Genomic DNA, 19,014 nt, shown 5'->3' on the forward strand with positions numbered 1-19,014 from the left:
GTACTGCGTTGCGAAAGGATGTTCTGACTCCGAAACAACAGAGAACAGTCGGAGCCCGTTCCGTTGAACCATGACAGCTCTGGCCACACTGTTCTCGTTGTTCTTTATGTTGTACTTGGAACTCTCACGTGGATGGATGGGGAAGCATGAAAATTAAAATCCTTGGAGTGTGGTCGTGAGTAATGACACTAATGACATAGAGTGAGGTGTGATGCGAAGTTTAAGTTATTACACTGGTACAGATGCATTTCTAACACTTTACTAAGCCAGTGTGGAGGTTTCAGGTTTCACTACTGCTAATATATAAATATATAGTTTTATTTTTTTTTTTATTATTTATAAAATTATAATGTAATTATTATTATAACTAATCATTAAGAAAAGTTGTTGTTGTTGTTTTGTAATGCCAGGTGTTTGACAGAAAGTCATTTCACCTCTTGCACTCCAATATTTTTCAAAGATATTATCATGACCAGCCACTGAAACACAGATTTTCATTAAGAAAAGTAAAAATAAGTATTATTGATTTTTTTTTTTTTTTTTTTTTTTTTTTTTTTTTTTTTTTTTTTTACTACGTAACACAGAGAACAAAAATTACAGCTACATGTTTTAAATATCATGTTAAATTTTTGACTTCGTTACCGTGTCTTTATGACTTTATGTACCAAAACTAAGTGCTGCATTCTGACTTTGTATTCAACAGCTGGTTATTAACTAAACATGAAGCTTCTGCCCGCTATACAGCAAGTTTCCAAAACAGATTCGAATGTCATCTATTGAGAAGCATATGAGCTATGTCATGCCGGTAATATATTTGAAGAGGAGTCTGAGTGATGAGTGCTCCAAATGCTATGTGGGAGCTGCTTGGGGAAGAGGGAGGGTACTCTTTTGAACGACTCCTCAAAAGGAGAGAGAGTCAAACAATGGCTTGCATCAATGAATGATTCCGGCTCATCTCTACTTGTAATTGTTATTTCGGAACCGTTGTCTGGAACATAATATTTTTCCAGAACTAGAACAGTCGGAACTGTTCCGAGAAAAGAACAACTTTGCCTATCACTAATACTTTGTTAATTATACAATAACATTCTTCAAAGGATGAACTGAGTTTAGTAAAATTTAATACTGTCCTATCTTGACTTGAGATTTGTTCTCGGATATTGGTGGCTGATTTTCAAAAGTTTGGCCCAATTTTCATCCAGAATTGGTGTAAATCATCCGAGTAGTCCTAAGGTTTTTATACTGACTGCTAATTTCTGGAAAGTTTATAGCACTTAATAAATTACTCCCTAGCCACTTCTTGTACAGCTCCATAAGTCTATGTGTCTTTCTGTTAAAAATGTATCCTACTACTACCAAAGCGCAAATAACAATTAGCAAAGCTTCCTCGAGTTCCATGGTCGTGCATCGGGTGAGATAGAATGGAACTACAAAGATGTTAGAGGCTTGCGTGCTACTCAGATGGTTCGTATCATGCGCACCACTTGTTCAACAATGCACACTTTACTCCACGCATTACATGTAATGCCATGGTACTGCCCCAGCGCATTTGTGTATTCCCGGCCTAAGAGTTACTTATGAATTAAACAATGAGATACAAACTGTGTAGCAAAATTAAACTAACATACAGTACATATTATTTATAATGTTAATATATTTCAAATAATGCTATATAATAGAAAGAAATTATGAGAACAACTATGAAAATACAGCACTATCAGGATGCATGTCCAAAAAACAAAATTACAGTCACTGACTACATGGTACAGTCAGTATATTTAGAATGAACTGCTAAGAAGGCTATTGCTTAAGCTATTTTTAAATGTGTTTATTGTCTTGCAGCCCCTAATACTTTGTAACAAGGAATTCCATTGTTGTGAGATGGAGACTGTAAAAGATGAGGAGTAACAAGATGTTCTATGAAATGGTATACTTATCGTGTCACAGATAAGCGATCTGGTATTTACATCGTGGTTAGAGTATAGATAAGAGAAATGAGAGGAAAGGTAATTTTGTCGGCATACAAGTGAAACTCACTAAGTCCAATTTTGTGATTTTGAGTTATTTATACCACTTTATGGTATTTTTTCTGCTCTACTGATTGGTGAAATCCATTTAATCTGAAATAATAAATAAATGGGCTATTGAGGAATTTTCATTTTCACTGTCACAAATCACAAAACGTAGATAGGATGCCAATCCTATGTAAATGTTTACCCAGACAATCATGACCTGTAAGGAGTCTGAACATGGTCACAGCAGATTTCCGTGGAAGGTCAGAAATTAAATCAGGTCTTTCTTGTAAATTTTTCCAATGGGAATTAGTATTTAATATTTGGACATTATAATTATTTTTAATTTTATTTTAATAACATGTTTTATTGAATAATATGAAAAATTATAGGTTGATTTTTGTACGATTTATTGCCTTTCTTTGCTAGAATGTTGGCTCTCTCATTACCACTTATACCACAATGTGCAGGAATTCACTCAAGGATTATGATTTTATTTAAACTTTGGATTTGTTTAATCACTGAATGGATTTCTTTTATTTTTTTCTATTTTTTGATTGATTTGTTGATACTATTGATTGTATTGTGGCTCTAGAGTCACTTAATATAATTATATTCTTGCAATGATGAATCCAAAGAAATAAATTTTGAAGGGATATATAAATAGCTTCAACTTCTCCATAAACATTTGTGGTATTATCAAAATTTGTAGTATTTTTCCCCACATTCTTATAAAAGGAAAAGAATTCACCAGTACCACCTGCTCCAGCTTCTTCCTCAGGATTCATGAGAGAGCCATCTCTGTGTGTGTGTGTGTCTATATACATATGTGTATATATATATATATATATATATATATATATATATATATATCTGTGTGTGTGTGTCTCCAATTACTTAATAGATATGTTGTATGCAGAGTTTCCAATGTTAGAGTTTTTGCTTCTTGAGAAGAAACATTTTTCTTGTTTAATATTTTGTTTAAGTATAGGTTGTATTGTACGAGCATATCTACATGATTAATTGGGTTATTAATAGATAGAAAAGTCTACTTTTGTTTAGCTATTCCTAGAATTTCTTTCAATTTTAGTACTTCTTGCAAACACTTTTCTGGGTTTTTAGCGTGTATTTACAATTTTCATATTTATTTCATAAGTCAATACGGCTTGAGTCTCTAGTTCTAACATGATTGGTTTGTTGGTTGTTATAGCTTGTAATAATATAACTGGTATACCAGTTTTAACTGCATCTGTTATCAGATGTAAAGCTAAATTTTGAGTGCATTTAAGTAATTCTTTATTTGTTTTAGATGATGTCATTAATATTTCACCACAATATTTTAAAACTGTACACATCATAAGTTGTATTCAATGTTGTTCTAGAGCTTCTCCATTTAGTGCCTGATAATCTTTTTTAGTATTTTAAATCTACTTACAAGTGCTATACTTGATCTTGAAAGCTCAGAACCACACGAAAACATGTTTATAATATAAATCGCTCATCACAAAAACAGTGGTATGAGTCTTTCCCATGCAAAATTGCACGTCTTACCATATGAGACATTTGAATGATCACCTATTCGAGGTCTAAGAGAGGAACTTTGATAACAAAAAGATGAAAAATATCAATACAATAGGACCAAAAACATACATATTTCAATGTCGTGACTATACTGCTACATTTCCTTTCAATATCAACAACAAACAACAAAATATTGCCAACCTCTTGATGTGTACTTCTTTATGCAATATAAGCTTTATATTTATTTAAAAAGTTATGTTTGGATTTTATAAATGATGAAAAATTGTAAATTTAAATTTATATATTCTTATTATGTACTAGACATAAAATAAACTGTATTATATAATCCTTAATTTAAAATCAGGAATCCGCCCCTAAGCACGAGTTCTACTCTTTGAGAGGTGAGCTAAAATTTTATCTGTGTATACTACATTTTATGTTACATACTTAGACTTTAACAAACAAAATTTGATAACACAATCTAAAGAGAAAAAATGGAACTCTCTGCATCAAAATCCACAGTTAATTCCCGATTTACCACGAAAATCGTCTGTAGCTGTATTTAGATTGGCAACAGGCCATGATTGTTTGGCCAAAAACCTGCATAGAATTGGAATATATCAGTCCCCTAACTGCCCATTGTACAACTCAAACCAAGAAATGGATTCGGAACACCTCAAAATCTGTGCTTCAGTGGCTGGCCATGATAATATCTTTGAAAAATATTGGAGTACAAGAGGTCAAATGACTTTATTGTCAAATTCCTGGCATTAGAAAACAACAACAACATGTTACAAATATAACAAAATTAAATTAAATTAAAAATATGAGAACGATAGTTAATTTTGTAAGACTACAATGTGAAAAACCGCAAGTAAAGTTACACGATCGCCCTTTCATCATCAGACTCCTCTTTGTGATACACAATCAACTTTCTGCACCGAAGTACCTATGCTACCACGAGAAGAAACACAATAGACTCAGACAGCAAGCAAGAACCGACAAAGAAAGCTTTCATTCCATTCTGCGGGAGCGTCTCACACAAAATAAGCAGAATCCTCCAGAAGCTAAATATCAAAACCATACATAAACCACAGAGCAAAATCCGGAGTCATCTACGTCAGGTTAAAGACAGTCAGGGCCTAAGGACACCAGGGATCTACAAGATTCCATGTGAATGCGGCGAAGTATACATAGGGCAGGCTGGCCGCACAATAGAAGACAGAATCAAAGAGCATAAGAGGAACCTGAGGCTCTATTACCCGGAAAAATCTGCAGTGGCGCAACACAGCATAGAAAAGGAGCATAAAATACTATTTGACCACACCAAGGTCATTAACAAATCAAGCCACTACTAGGAACTTACAATCAAGGAGGCCATAGAGATTAAGCTGGAGAAAAACAACTTTAACAGGGACGGTGGACTACAGCTCAGTCAGGCATGGACACCGGCCTTGGACCAGCTTAGGCCCTCTTACAATCAAGGTCACGAAGATCACGGACTGAGGACAGCAACCGATTCCAACTGGCGGAACAGGACTCGCTACCTGCCAAACTTCACACAGGAATCCCAGGAGGGGCGGAGCTTACGAGGAATGATAATTCCCGGCCCCGGAGTGGCCAATCCCCCAACCAATCCCGTATCACCTGAGACACCCTAACATCTATATAACCTACGACTTTCTGTCTAGACATAACTTCCCTGAAGATGGCTGCAGAGATAGCAGTTGAAAGCTTGGAACATTCCAAAAATTTTAACTCGGCTGATATCCCGCGAAAACATATTAGCATACATCTACTTAAATTGTATAATTTATAAATGAAGTCAGGTAGCTTACATTTTGACAATGTAAAGAATATCTTTTATTACGTGCAATGAAGAAAAAAGTTTAGCTTCTCATTTGAATATATAGTAGTCCTAATTTACTTCATTTATGTATATTTTTAATAATAATTCAAGAAAATAACTATGAACGAGAATAACTTTCGCAACATGAAAGAGGAAGGGAACTGTTGTAAAATGCGTAAAACATGTTATACATTTGTCATTTTCATAACACATTTTTTTAAGCTAAGCATGTGCATGTAAGAACAAGAAGTATGTCTTTAAAATTCCGTTTTTAACAAGAAACAACTCATAGTTTTACTTAAAGATTACAAAAGTATTTTTCCTTACTTCCTTGTGAGCTGGTAACATCGTATGGTGAACATGAAAGTTCATCTAAATATCTTTTCCGTGACAATTTTAATTTAGCATATTGTCGTTTTTCTTCAATAACAGAAGCACTACACACTACACCAGATGAAACTTTTGATTCACAAATACGTGGTGCTATTAATTTGACACTATTTACAAGTCTAGTTTTCTCACTTTCACTTTCACAAGGCATCATACACATTGCAGCATCATCTGAAATAGAATAAAAAAGATAAATGAAACAGGACAGGAAAGATCAATCAGAAAGATATTTACAACATCAGATCAATTTTACATTCTCATCATCTTATTCTTAAATATAAAATAATGCTACCTTCATTTTCTTGTCATAGACCTATTTTAATTATCTTTTCTTATACTATGCATGTAAAAATTTAATTATTAAATCAAGTCACGTTTACTTAAAGTTGAGGTAACAGTGACTGTATCGATTTATATGAAAAACAAATTGACTAGTTGCCAACAATCACTTGTTGAATATGATCATGCCAAGATTATTACATAACAGTAGGGAGGTGGATGCTGATGACCTAAAAATCTATTTAAAATGATCAATAAAATGCTCTTAAAATAATGGAAAACTGACATAAAATTAAAAGAATATGACATTTAAATATTATTCAAAGTACTCGCATCACAACTTCTTAAAAATTAGTCCCCTTGTTTCAATGACTGCTCACCAAACTCGGAGAGAGAAGGCAACTTCCTGGAATTTGACTAAGATAAAGGAAAAGGGCATGTAACAAAATGAAGGTTTCAAGGAAAAACTATAGATTTTAATGAGGGTTTACAATGTGTTTCAATCAGGGGTGGGCCATGTCAGTGCCTTCATTCTCCGTCTCCTCCTCCTTCCGCTCTTCACTTTTGTTGTCAGACATTCCAGATGAAGGAGTGTGAATGACAAAAATTGTGGGCACAGCGTGCATTTTTGCAATCTTTGTGTTAAAAATACTTTCTACTTTCTACAATAGTACTGTCTTCGCGCTACGAGTTGGCGCGGGGATTAGATAGGCGGGACGGGGGAACTTTACGCTACGCTCTGACCTGAAAACTTCGTCCACTTACTTGGCTACACGGCAACGGAGTCAGACATAAATGATTCCGCATCTTCGGTGCTGTCGTTATGACTATCATTATCACATTTTTCAAAATTTCTGGAGTATGATCTGTCCATGATAATCGTCTGTTTATGTTCCAGCCGTGTATATTAATTCGAATCACCCAACAAAGCCATTAGCCCCACCGCCCCCATCCTGATGAACAACAATGAGTGTTCTGGACACATTTACGGTAGTCAAAACTCCCGTAACATTTTTATCGTGCCAGAACTTGGGAAACGTTAAATTGGTAGGCCTATCTATCCGCATTTCGTCCAGATACAAAATCGGTTTTTCCACTTTCCTAAGCTTTCTTATTTGCTGTAGATATCTTCACGTATTCTAATTTACAGTGTTTTCCTCAATTTTTTTTTTTTTTTTTTTTTTTTTTTTGCTGCACACTTCTTCCACCTGAAATCCTTTTTCTTCAGTATTCGTCTTAATGTTGTCTTTCATTTCAAATCAATTTTCTCTTCTAAAAGGGTAGACGTTTGTTGCAGCTTGGTACTATTTTTTTACTTGTTATTTAACGACACTGTAATAACTACTAGCTTCTTCAGTGTCGATTGAATTGATGATGGCGAGATGGTATTTGGCGAAATGAAACCAAGGATTCGCCACAGATTACCTGACATTCGCCTTCCGCTTGGGAAAACCTCGGAAAAAACCCAACCAGGTAGTCAGCACAAACGGGAATCGAACTCACTCCCGAGCACAACTGCAGATCAGCAGGCAAACGCGCTACCTCCTGAGCTACGCCGGTGGCCCTCTTTCTTTTTCAAATAAAAATTCTCAATTATATCTTTTTGTCAATCTCCCGTCGAAGTCATCTACATTTGCGTTTCGGTAGTTTGGACGTTTACATTTTTTTTTCTCCCTCAGGTGTCGACATCGCACTTTCTTCTGTGCACTCTTTCATTTCATTCCTTATACGCTGTATTGTTCTTGTGGATAGATTAGAGTACTTTTCTACCTTTGCTATAGGTTTCGTAAGAGGAATGCAAAGGCACTGTTGTTCTTTTTCTTCGTCACAGAATTATTTTGCACTTCTAATAATATTCCTTTCTTCGCTATAGATTGTCAATCCTTGTTTCCTCTTTGTCGACATATTTACAATAAACAAAAAACTGCTATAAACCTAAATAACAGTATACAATAACATAAATTCTATTAACTATATTATTATTAACACGAAAAGCAAAGGATAACTAAAGCAATACAAGATTTGTAGTATACTGAAAACAATTGTCTTGTTGAAGCTAATAAAACACTACAGTAAAAACTCCACTATTATTTTCACAGAGTCGCAAAGATTCATAGACTCGTGCAGTAGATGTTTGTGAAACAGGAATATTGCAGTGAACAGCGCGGTGCGCATGCGTGACTGTTTCCCCTCCACCCCGTCTAAGTACTTCAGCCGCCTTCTCCTGGCGTGATAACAGTAGATCCCTTTCAAATCACATTGGGGACACAATGTCCTATCATCCAGGAAACGAAAGTTTTCCCCTTCCAAATGTAAATTCTAAAGACAATCAGGTAAAAAAAAAAAAAAACAGTAGCAGTCGAAGTCCTCACTTAAACTAAGCTGTTGTTGTGAAGCATTTTATATTACTTCTGTTGTGTGAGGTGAAGTCTTCAGTGAAATGAGGGACGGACTTCAGAGTCTGTTTCAAACTATAAAACTCAAACTTCACAGTTATTCACTTATTCAGTAGGTGGTCAGTGGTGAATTATTAGGAAAACGCTTGGTTAATGTGAGAGACTCGAAAACTTTTATTCAATTTGGCAAATTAATTCGGCAGCTTTACTCATAAACCTCTTTGCTGTTTCTCCATAGTTGAATTGATTTAAATCACAGGTGAGAAATTGCGTAACTAGCCAATAATATTCCATCACGTTGTCTACGTTTATTTTCTTGAATATTCTGGCATTTTTCAAGAATACTTAATAGATTTGCACTTTCTCAACCTAAAATAATTTCAGAAAATCATATTTCGTTTTCTACGCACATTTGGTATTCTTTTTTTATAAATTTCTTTTGGGAGTAATACGTACAAACAACATTTAATTCCTCGTACTTTTTAATGCAGCGTGTTTAAGGTATAATGTCGTATTTAGTTACTATGCAAATGTTAAGATCATACATTTTCTTCGGAATAGTACGAAAAATAACATTTAATTGTCTTACCTTCTTTATGACATAAGGAGTAATGTCGTTGTATATTAAATTTATTAATGCCTAATAGGATTTTCGAGCATAACATACATTGTATGTTCTTCCCTTCTAAACAGCAAAAAAACTCTTTATCCCATTTCTCACGAAATAATCGTTTTCTAACGCGTACACACTGCTTTGATAATGCCATTATGCCACCACTGATATTGCTTATGAAACTGATATAGAACCTGCCCATGCCTAGGAGCTACGTGAGGGAGTAACAGGGACTGTGAAGATGTCACTCAGAGCGATAAGCTCTGTGAAGGTCGGTGAGGCACAAATTCTCAAGTAAGCCACGATGCCAATCTCTGTTTTAGTGGCTTACCTTCATGCACTGCGTTATAGATGTATGACAGTGGCACAATGTCCATACATGTGCAGAGGTGCACTTGTTATAGAAAGTAAGAAAATCCGATTGGTTACAGTGTGTTTCACAAAGAAATACACGCCCTTCAGTTGACTGGCTTCGTGTGGTTTACAAATTTGAAAAGTGTTTTGAGGAGTAGCATGGGACTACATTAAACAAGTTCAAAAACGTAGCACAAACATTTCCTAATATACTGAACAAAAAGATTTCTAGTAGGCCTATAGATCTATTTGTTATTGAATGATAACTCCAGAACTTGAGCATCATGAAAGCTCTCAACAAACGCCAGCAAGGGCAGAAAAGTAAATCATCTACAAGCAGCTGTAAAACAGCAAAGAAAATTAAGAAAATCATCAACTATGTAATGTGAGCACAATAACATAATATTCTTCTTAGAGAGTCATTCTGTATTATTTTCATATCCTCGTTGTAAAGAAATAAGTGTTTTAACAATGTCTAAAGAGCCCACAATAATTCAAAATTGTTTGGGATCACAATGGTCCTTTTATGAGTGTCAATATCTTCGGTGCATTGCTTTCCATAGTACAAGGCATGTTAAAGGCTCAGCCTTGATGGCAGATGATGTTACGAGCAGAGCTGAGGGGTCTGATGCTGCTACCTTCCATTCTATTTTACTTGCATTGATAGGCTACTTGTACATTCTTCATAAAATGAATAAAATTAACACACATATTTTCAGTATTGTTAACATATTATATGAGGTGAAAGAAACATTTCCATAGAGTTCTAAGATGAAGAAAAGAATCACACTTATTTTCGCCCTTGGTTTTAGTTTTTCAATGGCTCACATGTGCTTGGCGAATCTTACAAATGTATTTTATGTTTGGACAAATATGGGATAAATTCACTCGCATTTCTTCATCCAGCAATTTTAAACTGCCACGTTTCACTGTTTCGATATTGGTCATCACAGAAAATCCTGCTTCGCAATAATATGTGGTTCAAAACTGCAACAAAACCACAAGAGTCCAGTCAGCAAGATGCGGAAAATCTTCAAGTAAAATCCAGAATCTGTTCAAATCATCTCTTTGGTGTTTCAACTTCAAGCTCCTATCATTTTTAATCTCTGCCAATTCTTCTTCTTCTTCTTCTGCTAAGGAAAGTCTACTAACTTCAGGTAGCAAAAATGGATTTCTTATCCAGTCATAAGCTTTTGTGTTCAGATCTGGGAAGTAACTTTCGAGTTTATCAGTGAGTAATATTAGACAGTTATAAATTGAACCTTTTATTTTGTTCTTCGAATCACAGTGAGATGTATTTGGGAACATTTCGTAGCTGCCCTCTTTCACTTTCCAAGATCAAATTGCTAACTTGTCTAGTAAGGCAGATATTTTGTGTGTTGCAGTTAAGATACGAGGCCTGTCTAAAATGTATCCGACCTTAAATTTTCCCGCGCACACTAGTGGTTCTAAGGCAGCGCCACTGTGCATAGTGGAAGGAGGAACCGTAATGCGCATGCTTGAATTTTTTCACCGCATTCGCTTGTGCCAGTCACTGGCTGGTGGTCGCCAAGTAAGGTGCTGTTCTAAATGTTTGTCGGATTTAGTTTTCTCGCAAGATGACTGAACGAATTGAGCAAAGATACTGCATCAAATTTTGTCAAAAGCTTGGTGATTCTCAAAGTCAAACAATTCGTAAGATTCAGCAGGTGTTTGAGGAAGATGCGATGGGTGTAACACAAATTAAGGAGTGGTTCAACCAATTCAGAGATGGCCGCACATCAGCGGAGAGTGAGCAGCGTTGTGGCAGGCCCCAAACTGCTCGGAGTGCAGCTGTTGTTGAGAGGGTGCGAAATTTGGTGACGGCAGGTCGTCGTTTGACCATGCGGGAGATTGCCGAAGAGGTTGGAGTGAGTAAAGATTCTGCACATGCAATTTTGCGTGATGATTTGAACATGAACCGAGTGGCTGCGAAATTCGTGCCCAAGTTGTTGTCCCCGGAACAAAAAGACCTCCGTCGTGACGTTGCACAGGACCTTCTGGACACCGCCAACACTGATCCTGGGTTTCTGGACACCATGATAACTGGAGATGAGTCATGGGTGTACGGGTACGACTCAGAAACAAAAAAACAGTCGTCGCAATGGAAGCATCCCAAGTCTCCAAGGCCGAAGAAAGCGCGGCAGGTGTGAAGCAAAATCAAGGTGATGCTGACTGTTTTCTTTGATGTCTGTGGAATTGTGCATCACGAATACGCACCGGAAGGGCAAACGGTGACAAAGGAGTACTATCACGATGTTCTCCGGCGACTCCGTGATGCAGTTCGGCGCAAAAGACCAGACATGTGGACGGCGAACAACTGGCACGTGCATCACGACAACGCTCCCGCACATTCATCCCAATTGATCCACACTTTCTTGGCCAAACATGGAATTACAACCGTTCACCAACCTCCCTACTCTCCAGACCTGGCTCCTTGCGACTTCTGGTTGTTTCCAAAATTGAAGACACCACTGAAAGGATCCCGTTTTGGGAGTAGAGAAGAGATAATGCGGAACACGACGACGGAGCTGAACACCATTCCAAAAGAAGACTTCCAGAGGTGTTTCCAGCAGTGGAAGGATCGGTGGGCTAAGTGTGTGCAAGCACAAGGGGCCTACTTTGAAGGGGATTAGGGTCCCAACCCCGTCAGGTATTTGAAATATTTTTTCTAGCTAAAGGTCGGATACTTTTTAGACAGGCCTCGTATTCTCATCCTTACCTTGCAGACTAGAATTATACTTGTATACTACATCTATACACACATCTATGCATCTGTCAAGGACATGTATCTACAAGGCAGCTAGGTAAGCAAGGGGTGATCAGCGATTTTCTTACTTCATTTCAGTTATCATGAGTTAATAGCTCAAAATAATTAAATATACCAGACAGTTCACAACACCCCATAATCCTTCAGGCGACACCCAGTTTGGAAAGCTCTGCTCTAGACGCCAGTGTCTCCAAACTAGCCTGGATTATAAATGAAGAAATCAGTAACAGAATGAAAATTGAGTAGAATATTAACAGGACACATTGCAATAAGAAGCTTGAAATGGTTTGGGGCACAATTCAAGAATGAAAAATGTAAGGAAACTTCTTAAAATGTATAAGTGATGTCCCACCTAAGAGAAGAAATTATTGTCATCCAAGAAAGTTCTGGGAAAGAAGCAGGTTACAGACGTGAACAAAGAAAATTTAATGGAATACAATGAATGGGACAGACATCATTTGTCTTTTGCGAGTAGCAAGTTGTCTTGTGGTCTTGCAAGCACAGTTTTTCAACTAAACATTCTATTATTTGGTGCAGTGGTATTCAATCTATGGTATGCGTACCTGCAGGAGTAGGTGAGGTTGTCTCAAGGGGCATGCATCCCACTGAAGATATACGTATGTAAAAATGCTGACATATTAATTCTTTTATTATACTTCTTGATAATAACTATTGCAGTTTACATATTTTCTTTTACAATATCAACTCTTGTGTTCCTTGCTTCAGTAATATTTTACACAATTCATAATTATTATTATTATTATTATTATTATTATTATTTCATCAATAAGTAATATATATACAGAGTGATTCACGAGGATATACTGTTCCTTACGGAGCTTATTTCTGAAGACATTTTGACCAAAAAAGTCATACAAACATGGGTCCTATTGTACGACTTGAGGCTTTCTCGGCGTATGTTGGGTTCTCAATATTTTCAGAGTTACACTAATATGAAGTTATTTGTAAAATGCATTTTTCTTTAGCTTGAAGGATAAAAGAATATTACAAATAGAGAATGAACCATTCAGATGTATCATTTCTTTAATTGGCAAGTATTCTGAAGCTAAAAATGTGCTGTGAACTCCTTAGTTCCTTTGTACAGATATTTTTTTCAATTTTTAACCACAAAGTTACATTATTCTTACGCACTCGTCATAACAATTATTACAAATCATACCATTTCCACCGACTTGATTCTTTGCAGTTCCATTTTGTATTCTAATTCACAGTCTTAGAGAGTTTACAACACATTTTCAAAAATATCGTCATTCACTTCGATACATTTGGCCGCACACTTGTGAACTCTAGGTAACTGCATACGGCTATCTTTGATTTCTGTAGTGGCATCCATGATGCGTGCAAGTAGCTCCTCATGTGTTTGTGACTTCGTTTGGTAGACAAGATCCTTCACCCATCCCCACATGCAATAGTTCAATGGTGACAGATTTGATGATCTAGGAGGCTAGGGATGAAAACTGCCTCGTCATACCCATCTCTCACAGAAATGTACATTTAAGTGTTCCACCACTAAGCGGTAGAGGTGAGGAGATGCTCCGTCATGCTGGAATATCATACGTCGTCTCACAGCCAAAAGAACACAGCCTCAAGTAACTGCAGCAGTTCTTCTTGTAAGAATTGCAGATAAACCACACCAGTCAGTTGTTCTGGAGAAATGAACAGCCCGATCAGCTGATTGTGAAGAACACCACACCACACATTGATGCTGAAATGGTGTTGAAAATTTGTTTCCATTGTAGGATGGGGATTAATTTCTGCCCAAACATGTGAATTGCATGTATTGTTTGTGCCGTCCCACGTGAACTGTGCCCTGTCGCTAAACAAAATGTAGCAGTACAATAACCGATTTTCACTCAACCAATTGCAGAACACCAATCGATGGCCAGAATCTCCTGGTTGTAGATATTGTACTTGTTGGAGGTGGTTAAGGATACAATCTGTTTGCATTAAGTGTCCTCCACTCCACCGATTGTGTAACTCCGAGTTGTCTGGTTAGACAGCGTACTTGCACATGGACTGCACTGGACAACATCGACAATATTATCTTCTTCAACTACGTGATCTTAAACATTACACTCGCTGTGAATTGTAACACTCGAAAGTGAACCTATTTCCCATAAAGTGCTGAAAGTTCTTAGAACTGTTCTAGGATTAGGAATCTTGCAGTTAGAGTACCGTCTGTGATATTCAGCTGAAGCAGCATTAGAATTACCTTCACACACTCCCAAAATAAACACCATATCGGAATATTCCTTTGCAGAAAATGTATGCAGCATTGAAACACAACATTCGCAACTAAATGCAACAATCTGACTGATTGAGCACGAATCCCGTTAGTGATACAGCTGCAGACACGACATTGTCACGTGCTAGCACTGGCTGCACGATGGTCAAGGTCAAGCATTGTTGAGAGCAATGCGTTCCAATAACGAAGCGTAACTGTAAATATTGAGAATAGGACCCATGTTTATATGACACTTTTTGCTCAAAATGTCTTCAGAAATAAGCTCTATAAGTGACGGTAAATCCTCGTAAATCACCCTGAATAATAATAATAATAATAACAATAATAATAATAATAATAATAATAATAATAATAATAATAATAATAATTAATTTGCATACAACATCAATCATACTCTTCTGCTATTTCTTATATAATATAATTATAATTCAGTTTGTGGGTACAAAAGTAAAAAGTTGTATTTTGGGGGGTAAACTAGCAAAAAAGATTGAATACCACTGTTTAATGCATATATTTCTGCATATATTCACTTGTAGACAACATATACGAACAAAACCTATCCAACAGTTTAAGAGAAAAGTCAGTAGTATATGCACACACATGACACACAATGGTCAGACTACTGGCAAATCGGATCATTTCCATTAACAAATCTCAAAATTCCCCAATCACAATTTTATATCATTCTATTCAATAATTCATATAATGAGAAAGAACTAAAAGAATATTAAACCTAACTGTAAACTTCTCTCACAATATAGCAAAAGAGCACCGAATGTAAAGCACAAAGGATAGTGCACATGATACTTAAAACATCATTTAAAAGATTATTAAGATAAAGTGATCATACTTAGTTCACCTCCTAGAGTAGCTGGCTATACACGGAAGGGCCTGAGTTCATTCTTTGCTGAAAAGAGTTTTAAGTTTAGGATAACCTTCAAAACAATTGCATAAAAAGCAGCTACATTGGTACCACGCATTTAATATTCTGAAAGAGAAATGGCTGGAGCTAACTACAAAAGAATGACACATTGACAAACAGTGTGATTTACCAATCATAGTCAGCACAATACATGCCACCATTTCAGACATTACAAGATTTTAGTACGGACACATTTTGTTAATGTGTGAAGAAAATGAAGTCCTGTTAGAGGAAATGAACCAAAGTCTACTGAACTGCTAACCATAAACACAAGCATCGCACACTAAAGCAATATTACTAATAGTAATTCATTCAACTTTATTATTCTGGGAGTATCAGTAATCCAAAATCAGGCTGATAAATGTATATTTTATAATATACAACAAATGAAAATTACCTTTCATTTTTGGTCAATATTCTTGTGAAATCGTCGAACATGACGATTTTACTCATTTGAGACTTCTGAAGCACGATTCATTGTACGCCAAGAGGCACTAATCATTGTATGCCAAGAAAAATATTATGAATTGAATTTGGGTCTGCTTTGATTGAATATTTCAAGCCCAATTAAATTATTGCAACAAAAATAAAAGGCACATATCTGGGCTATATTCCAACTATAACTCTATATTTAACATCTTATCTGTTCATGGACCCTTTAAACGATGTTGCTGTTTATTCTTTTGAAATAACATTGCCAGCTTCTTTTTTTCTAATTTCATCTTCGCTTCCAATCTCTTTTTCTGGATCTCCTCTGGAGTACACTTCTGTGGAGATGATTGCAAGGTGGCATTAACTGAAAAATTAATTACAATTTAGATAAATATTTTGACAGAAATATTTACTTTCCTATTATCATAACCATTTCATTTCAGATGTAAATATAATCGTGAATAATTCTTATTTTATACATCATTGAATTGGTTACCAAAAATTAGGAATTTTATAAATTTTAAATACGAGTAACATTTAACAACAATGCAAAAACATTAATACAAAACAATTTATAATCATGTAAAATAGCTTTCAGTAACAAAACAAAAAATGGATTCTATCTTCCTTGTGCAAAAAAAAAAAAATCGTACCATAATGAATAACATGAAAAAGTCTTATAGAGATATATCATACATAGGAAAAAATTATAAAAATAAAGAAAACGAAAACACGAGAAAGAAGAAAGTAAAAAGAAGTTAGAAAAGCAAACGGAAATGAAGAAAAGAAATTGTAAACAATAACAAAGACCAGAAAGAAACGAAAAAACGTGAAAAATAAAAATAAGGTGAAACAAAAGGAAAAATTAAAAAAGAAACAGCAATAAAGAGAAAGTAAAAAAGAAATAAGTAAATAGAGTAAAAACAAATAAAAAAATAAGAGAAGAAACAAAGAACGAAAAGGATGAAAGACAATAAAAATTTAGGATGAAGCAGTTTTTCTGTTTATGTTTAAAGAAGCTATTCAACCACTGCACTTACATGACTGTGTAGTCAACATGTTGGCACTGTTTCCTGTCCTTGTGGCTGTATTATTTTGACCACGTCTTGTAATTGATGGTACACTGTTCACAACTGTTCGATCTCGACTACTGAACTGCACAGACTCAATACTCTTAGGCTCATTCGACAGCCTTGTACTATTCACTGATGTTGGAGCTTTCACTTGCAACTGCACTTTACTATTACTGGATGCACACAGTCTATTCAAATTTGTACCAACATTAACTTGCTTGTTACTGCTAATGTGATGCAATGTACTGTTAGTTGGCAATTTACAGACATTAGATGTCTTTGGTAAAGAAGAGTTTATCACAGGTTCTTTCTTCAGGTTCATTTTGGGAGCAATCTCTGAAAGTTGGAAGTTTTGTGGTTTCCTATCTGAATTAAGATTATTTCTTTCTTCCTTTTCAAGAGCAACACCTTGACTCAGCATTATAATGTCTTCTTCCGTGAAGTTCTGTATCACAGCATCAAAAGAATCATCAAACACTTCACTGGTTATGGCCGATTTAAAACTAGTTTTTGCTAAATCAGAATTTATGTCATTATAGCATGTATGTGTACTAGTTTTTGAGCAAGGGCAGTCGTTAGTTCTACAATTGCTTAATTGTCCTGATTTATTTCTTACATAACACTTAATTCTTGATTTTGGACTTTTTGATGGTCCAGTGATATGACTCTGACTACTTTTAGTAGAATTTTCAAGCTTTATATTTTTATTTTTGTATCCTACAGATGAAAGTTCATTTCTGTCAACAGATGGAAAATCGTTATCACAGTTATCACTAACAGGTACGTTACTATTCAATTTGTTTTCTACTTCCTGACTACACTGAACCATACATTCATCATCATCGTCATCAAACAATGCAGTGAAGGTCTCATTTATTTTGTTATTTTTACTTTTTTCTTCTAATTTTAATTCTGCACGAGGTAATGGATGCTCACTTGGTACTTGGATATTACTTGAATTATGCTTTTCATTCACTACTGCTCGACTTCCTTTCTTGTCTTCAGTTCCCCTGCATTCAATAGAGCAATGTTCACTTTGCTCCTGAATTTTGGCTTCCAAATTTTCATTCTCCTTACTTGATGAAGTACCTTTCTCACAGGAATTATCTTCGGATGTTCCACTGGTTTCGTCTAAAAACGAAACATAGAAATAAAAATTTTTAAATAATAATACCTTTTAATTACAAACAAATGTTTGTCTATTTTTGTTTTACAAAAAATACAAGATAAAAACTGTGCAGAGCTAATACTCTCCATTCATTCATGCCGAATGCATCAGTTATCCATTTAGCTGAAATATTCTGTTTCAAAGTCATTCCCAGTGATGAAATGGTCTAGACTAGGGGGCCTCCAGTCCGGATCCAGATCTCAAAGCCTTTTTCTCAGACTCCAGGTTTATACGATGTCAAGGGTAAAAAAAGAAAGGAAAACAATTACAATAATAATTAAAAACAGTACAAATATTTCAGAGAGTAATGTACAACTTATATGTTCCCTGAATCCTAAAACAATATGTGCTCAATGTTATGTTATGATTTATTTTAATGAATGCTTTAGCTCTCTCTTGATAGTGATTCACCGGTATACATAACTTGCACAAATTTTCAAAATATGTGCTGACAGTGTTTTAGTCATCGACATGTGTGTAAAAGTATGTTTTCCAACATGAATTTTGTGAAGAACAGTTTCAGATCCAGACTAATTCATGAACACATGCGGGACTGTGTTTAACCATATCAGACATGCATATTATCATTGAATTTAAAATGTCACTGACCTAAAAATTTGTTTCTGTGTACTCCACTGGTTGAAATGCAAAAAAACATGACTAGGTTGTGTCACTGACATGGTCATGGGCCTTTTGACGTGATAACGTCAAATAGCTAGTCTCAAAATAGTGATGTTACATTACTTTCCACTAAAATTTGTTTACACACACACACAAAATCCAGAGCAAAACTTCTGAGTAAATATCACTATTCGTCTGACAAAATATGTTTACTTTAGTAAATGAATGTCATTATTTATTGCATCTAAATTGGACAATGTGTGTAATCTAATCACAGTGCCTCTCGAAGTTGACTGTGCACCCAAAATTGTACTCCAGCAATTCATCCCT

General features: G+C 35.5%; 1 protein-coding gene across 14 annotated transcripts in view; it reads right to left on the reverse strand.

Moving 5' to 3' along the window:
- Positions 1-19,014, reverse strand: part of LOC138692556 (uncharacterized) — an 84,626-nt gene that overhangs the window by 4,167 nt on the left and 61,445 nt on the right. For 6 of the 14 annotated variants that reach the window (XM_069815522.1, XM_069815523.1, XM_069815524.1 and 3 more), the window contains 3 exons: positions 16,863-18,026; positions 16,046-16,186; positions 5,710-5,943 (listed from right to left, as the gene is read on the reverse strand). In XM_069815522.1, the coding sequence (XP_069671623.1) occupies positions 5,710-5,943; positions 16,046-16,186; positions 16,863-18,026 (1,539 nt within the window). Of the gene's footprint in view, positions 1-5,709; positions 5,944-12,310; positions 12,403-15,318; positions 15,376-15,787; positions 16,187-16,862; positions 18,027-19,014 lie in introns of those variants that run through there. The other 8 variants (XR_011330076.1, XM_069815526.1, XR_011330080.1 and 5 more) reach the window with 8 other exon arrangements.

The sequence above is a fragment of the Periplaneta americana genome, chromosome 17, assembly GCF_040183065.1.
Source record: "Periplaneta americana isolate PAMFEO1 chromosome 17, P.americana_PAMFEO1_priV1, whole genome shotgun sequence".
Classification (NCBI taxonomy): Eukaryota; Metazoa; Arthropoda; class Insecta; order Blattodea; family Blattidae; genus Periplaneta; species Periplaneta americana.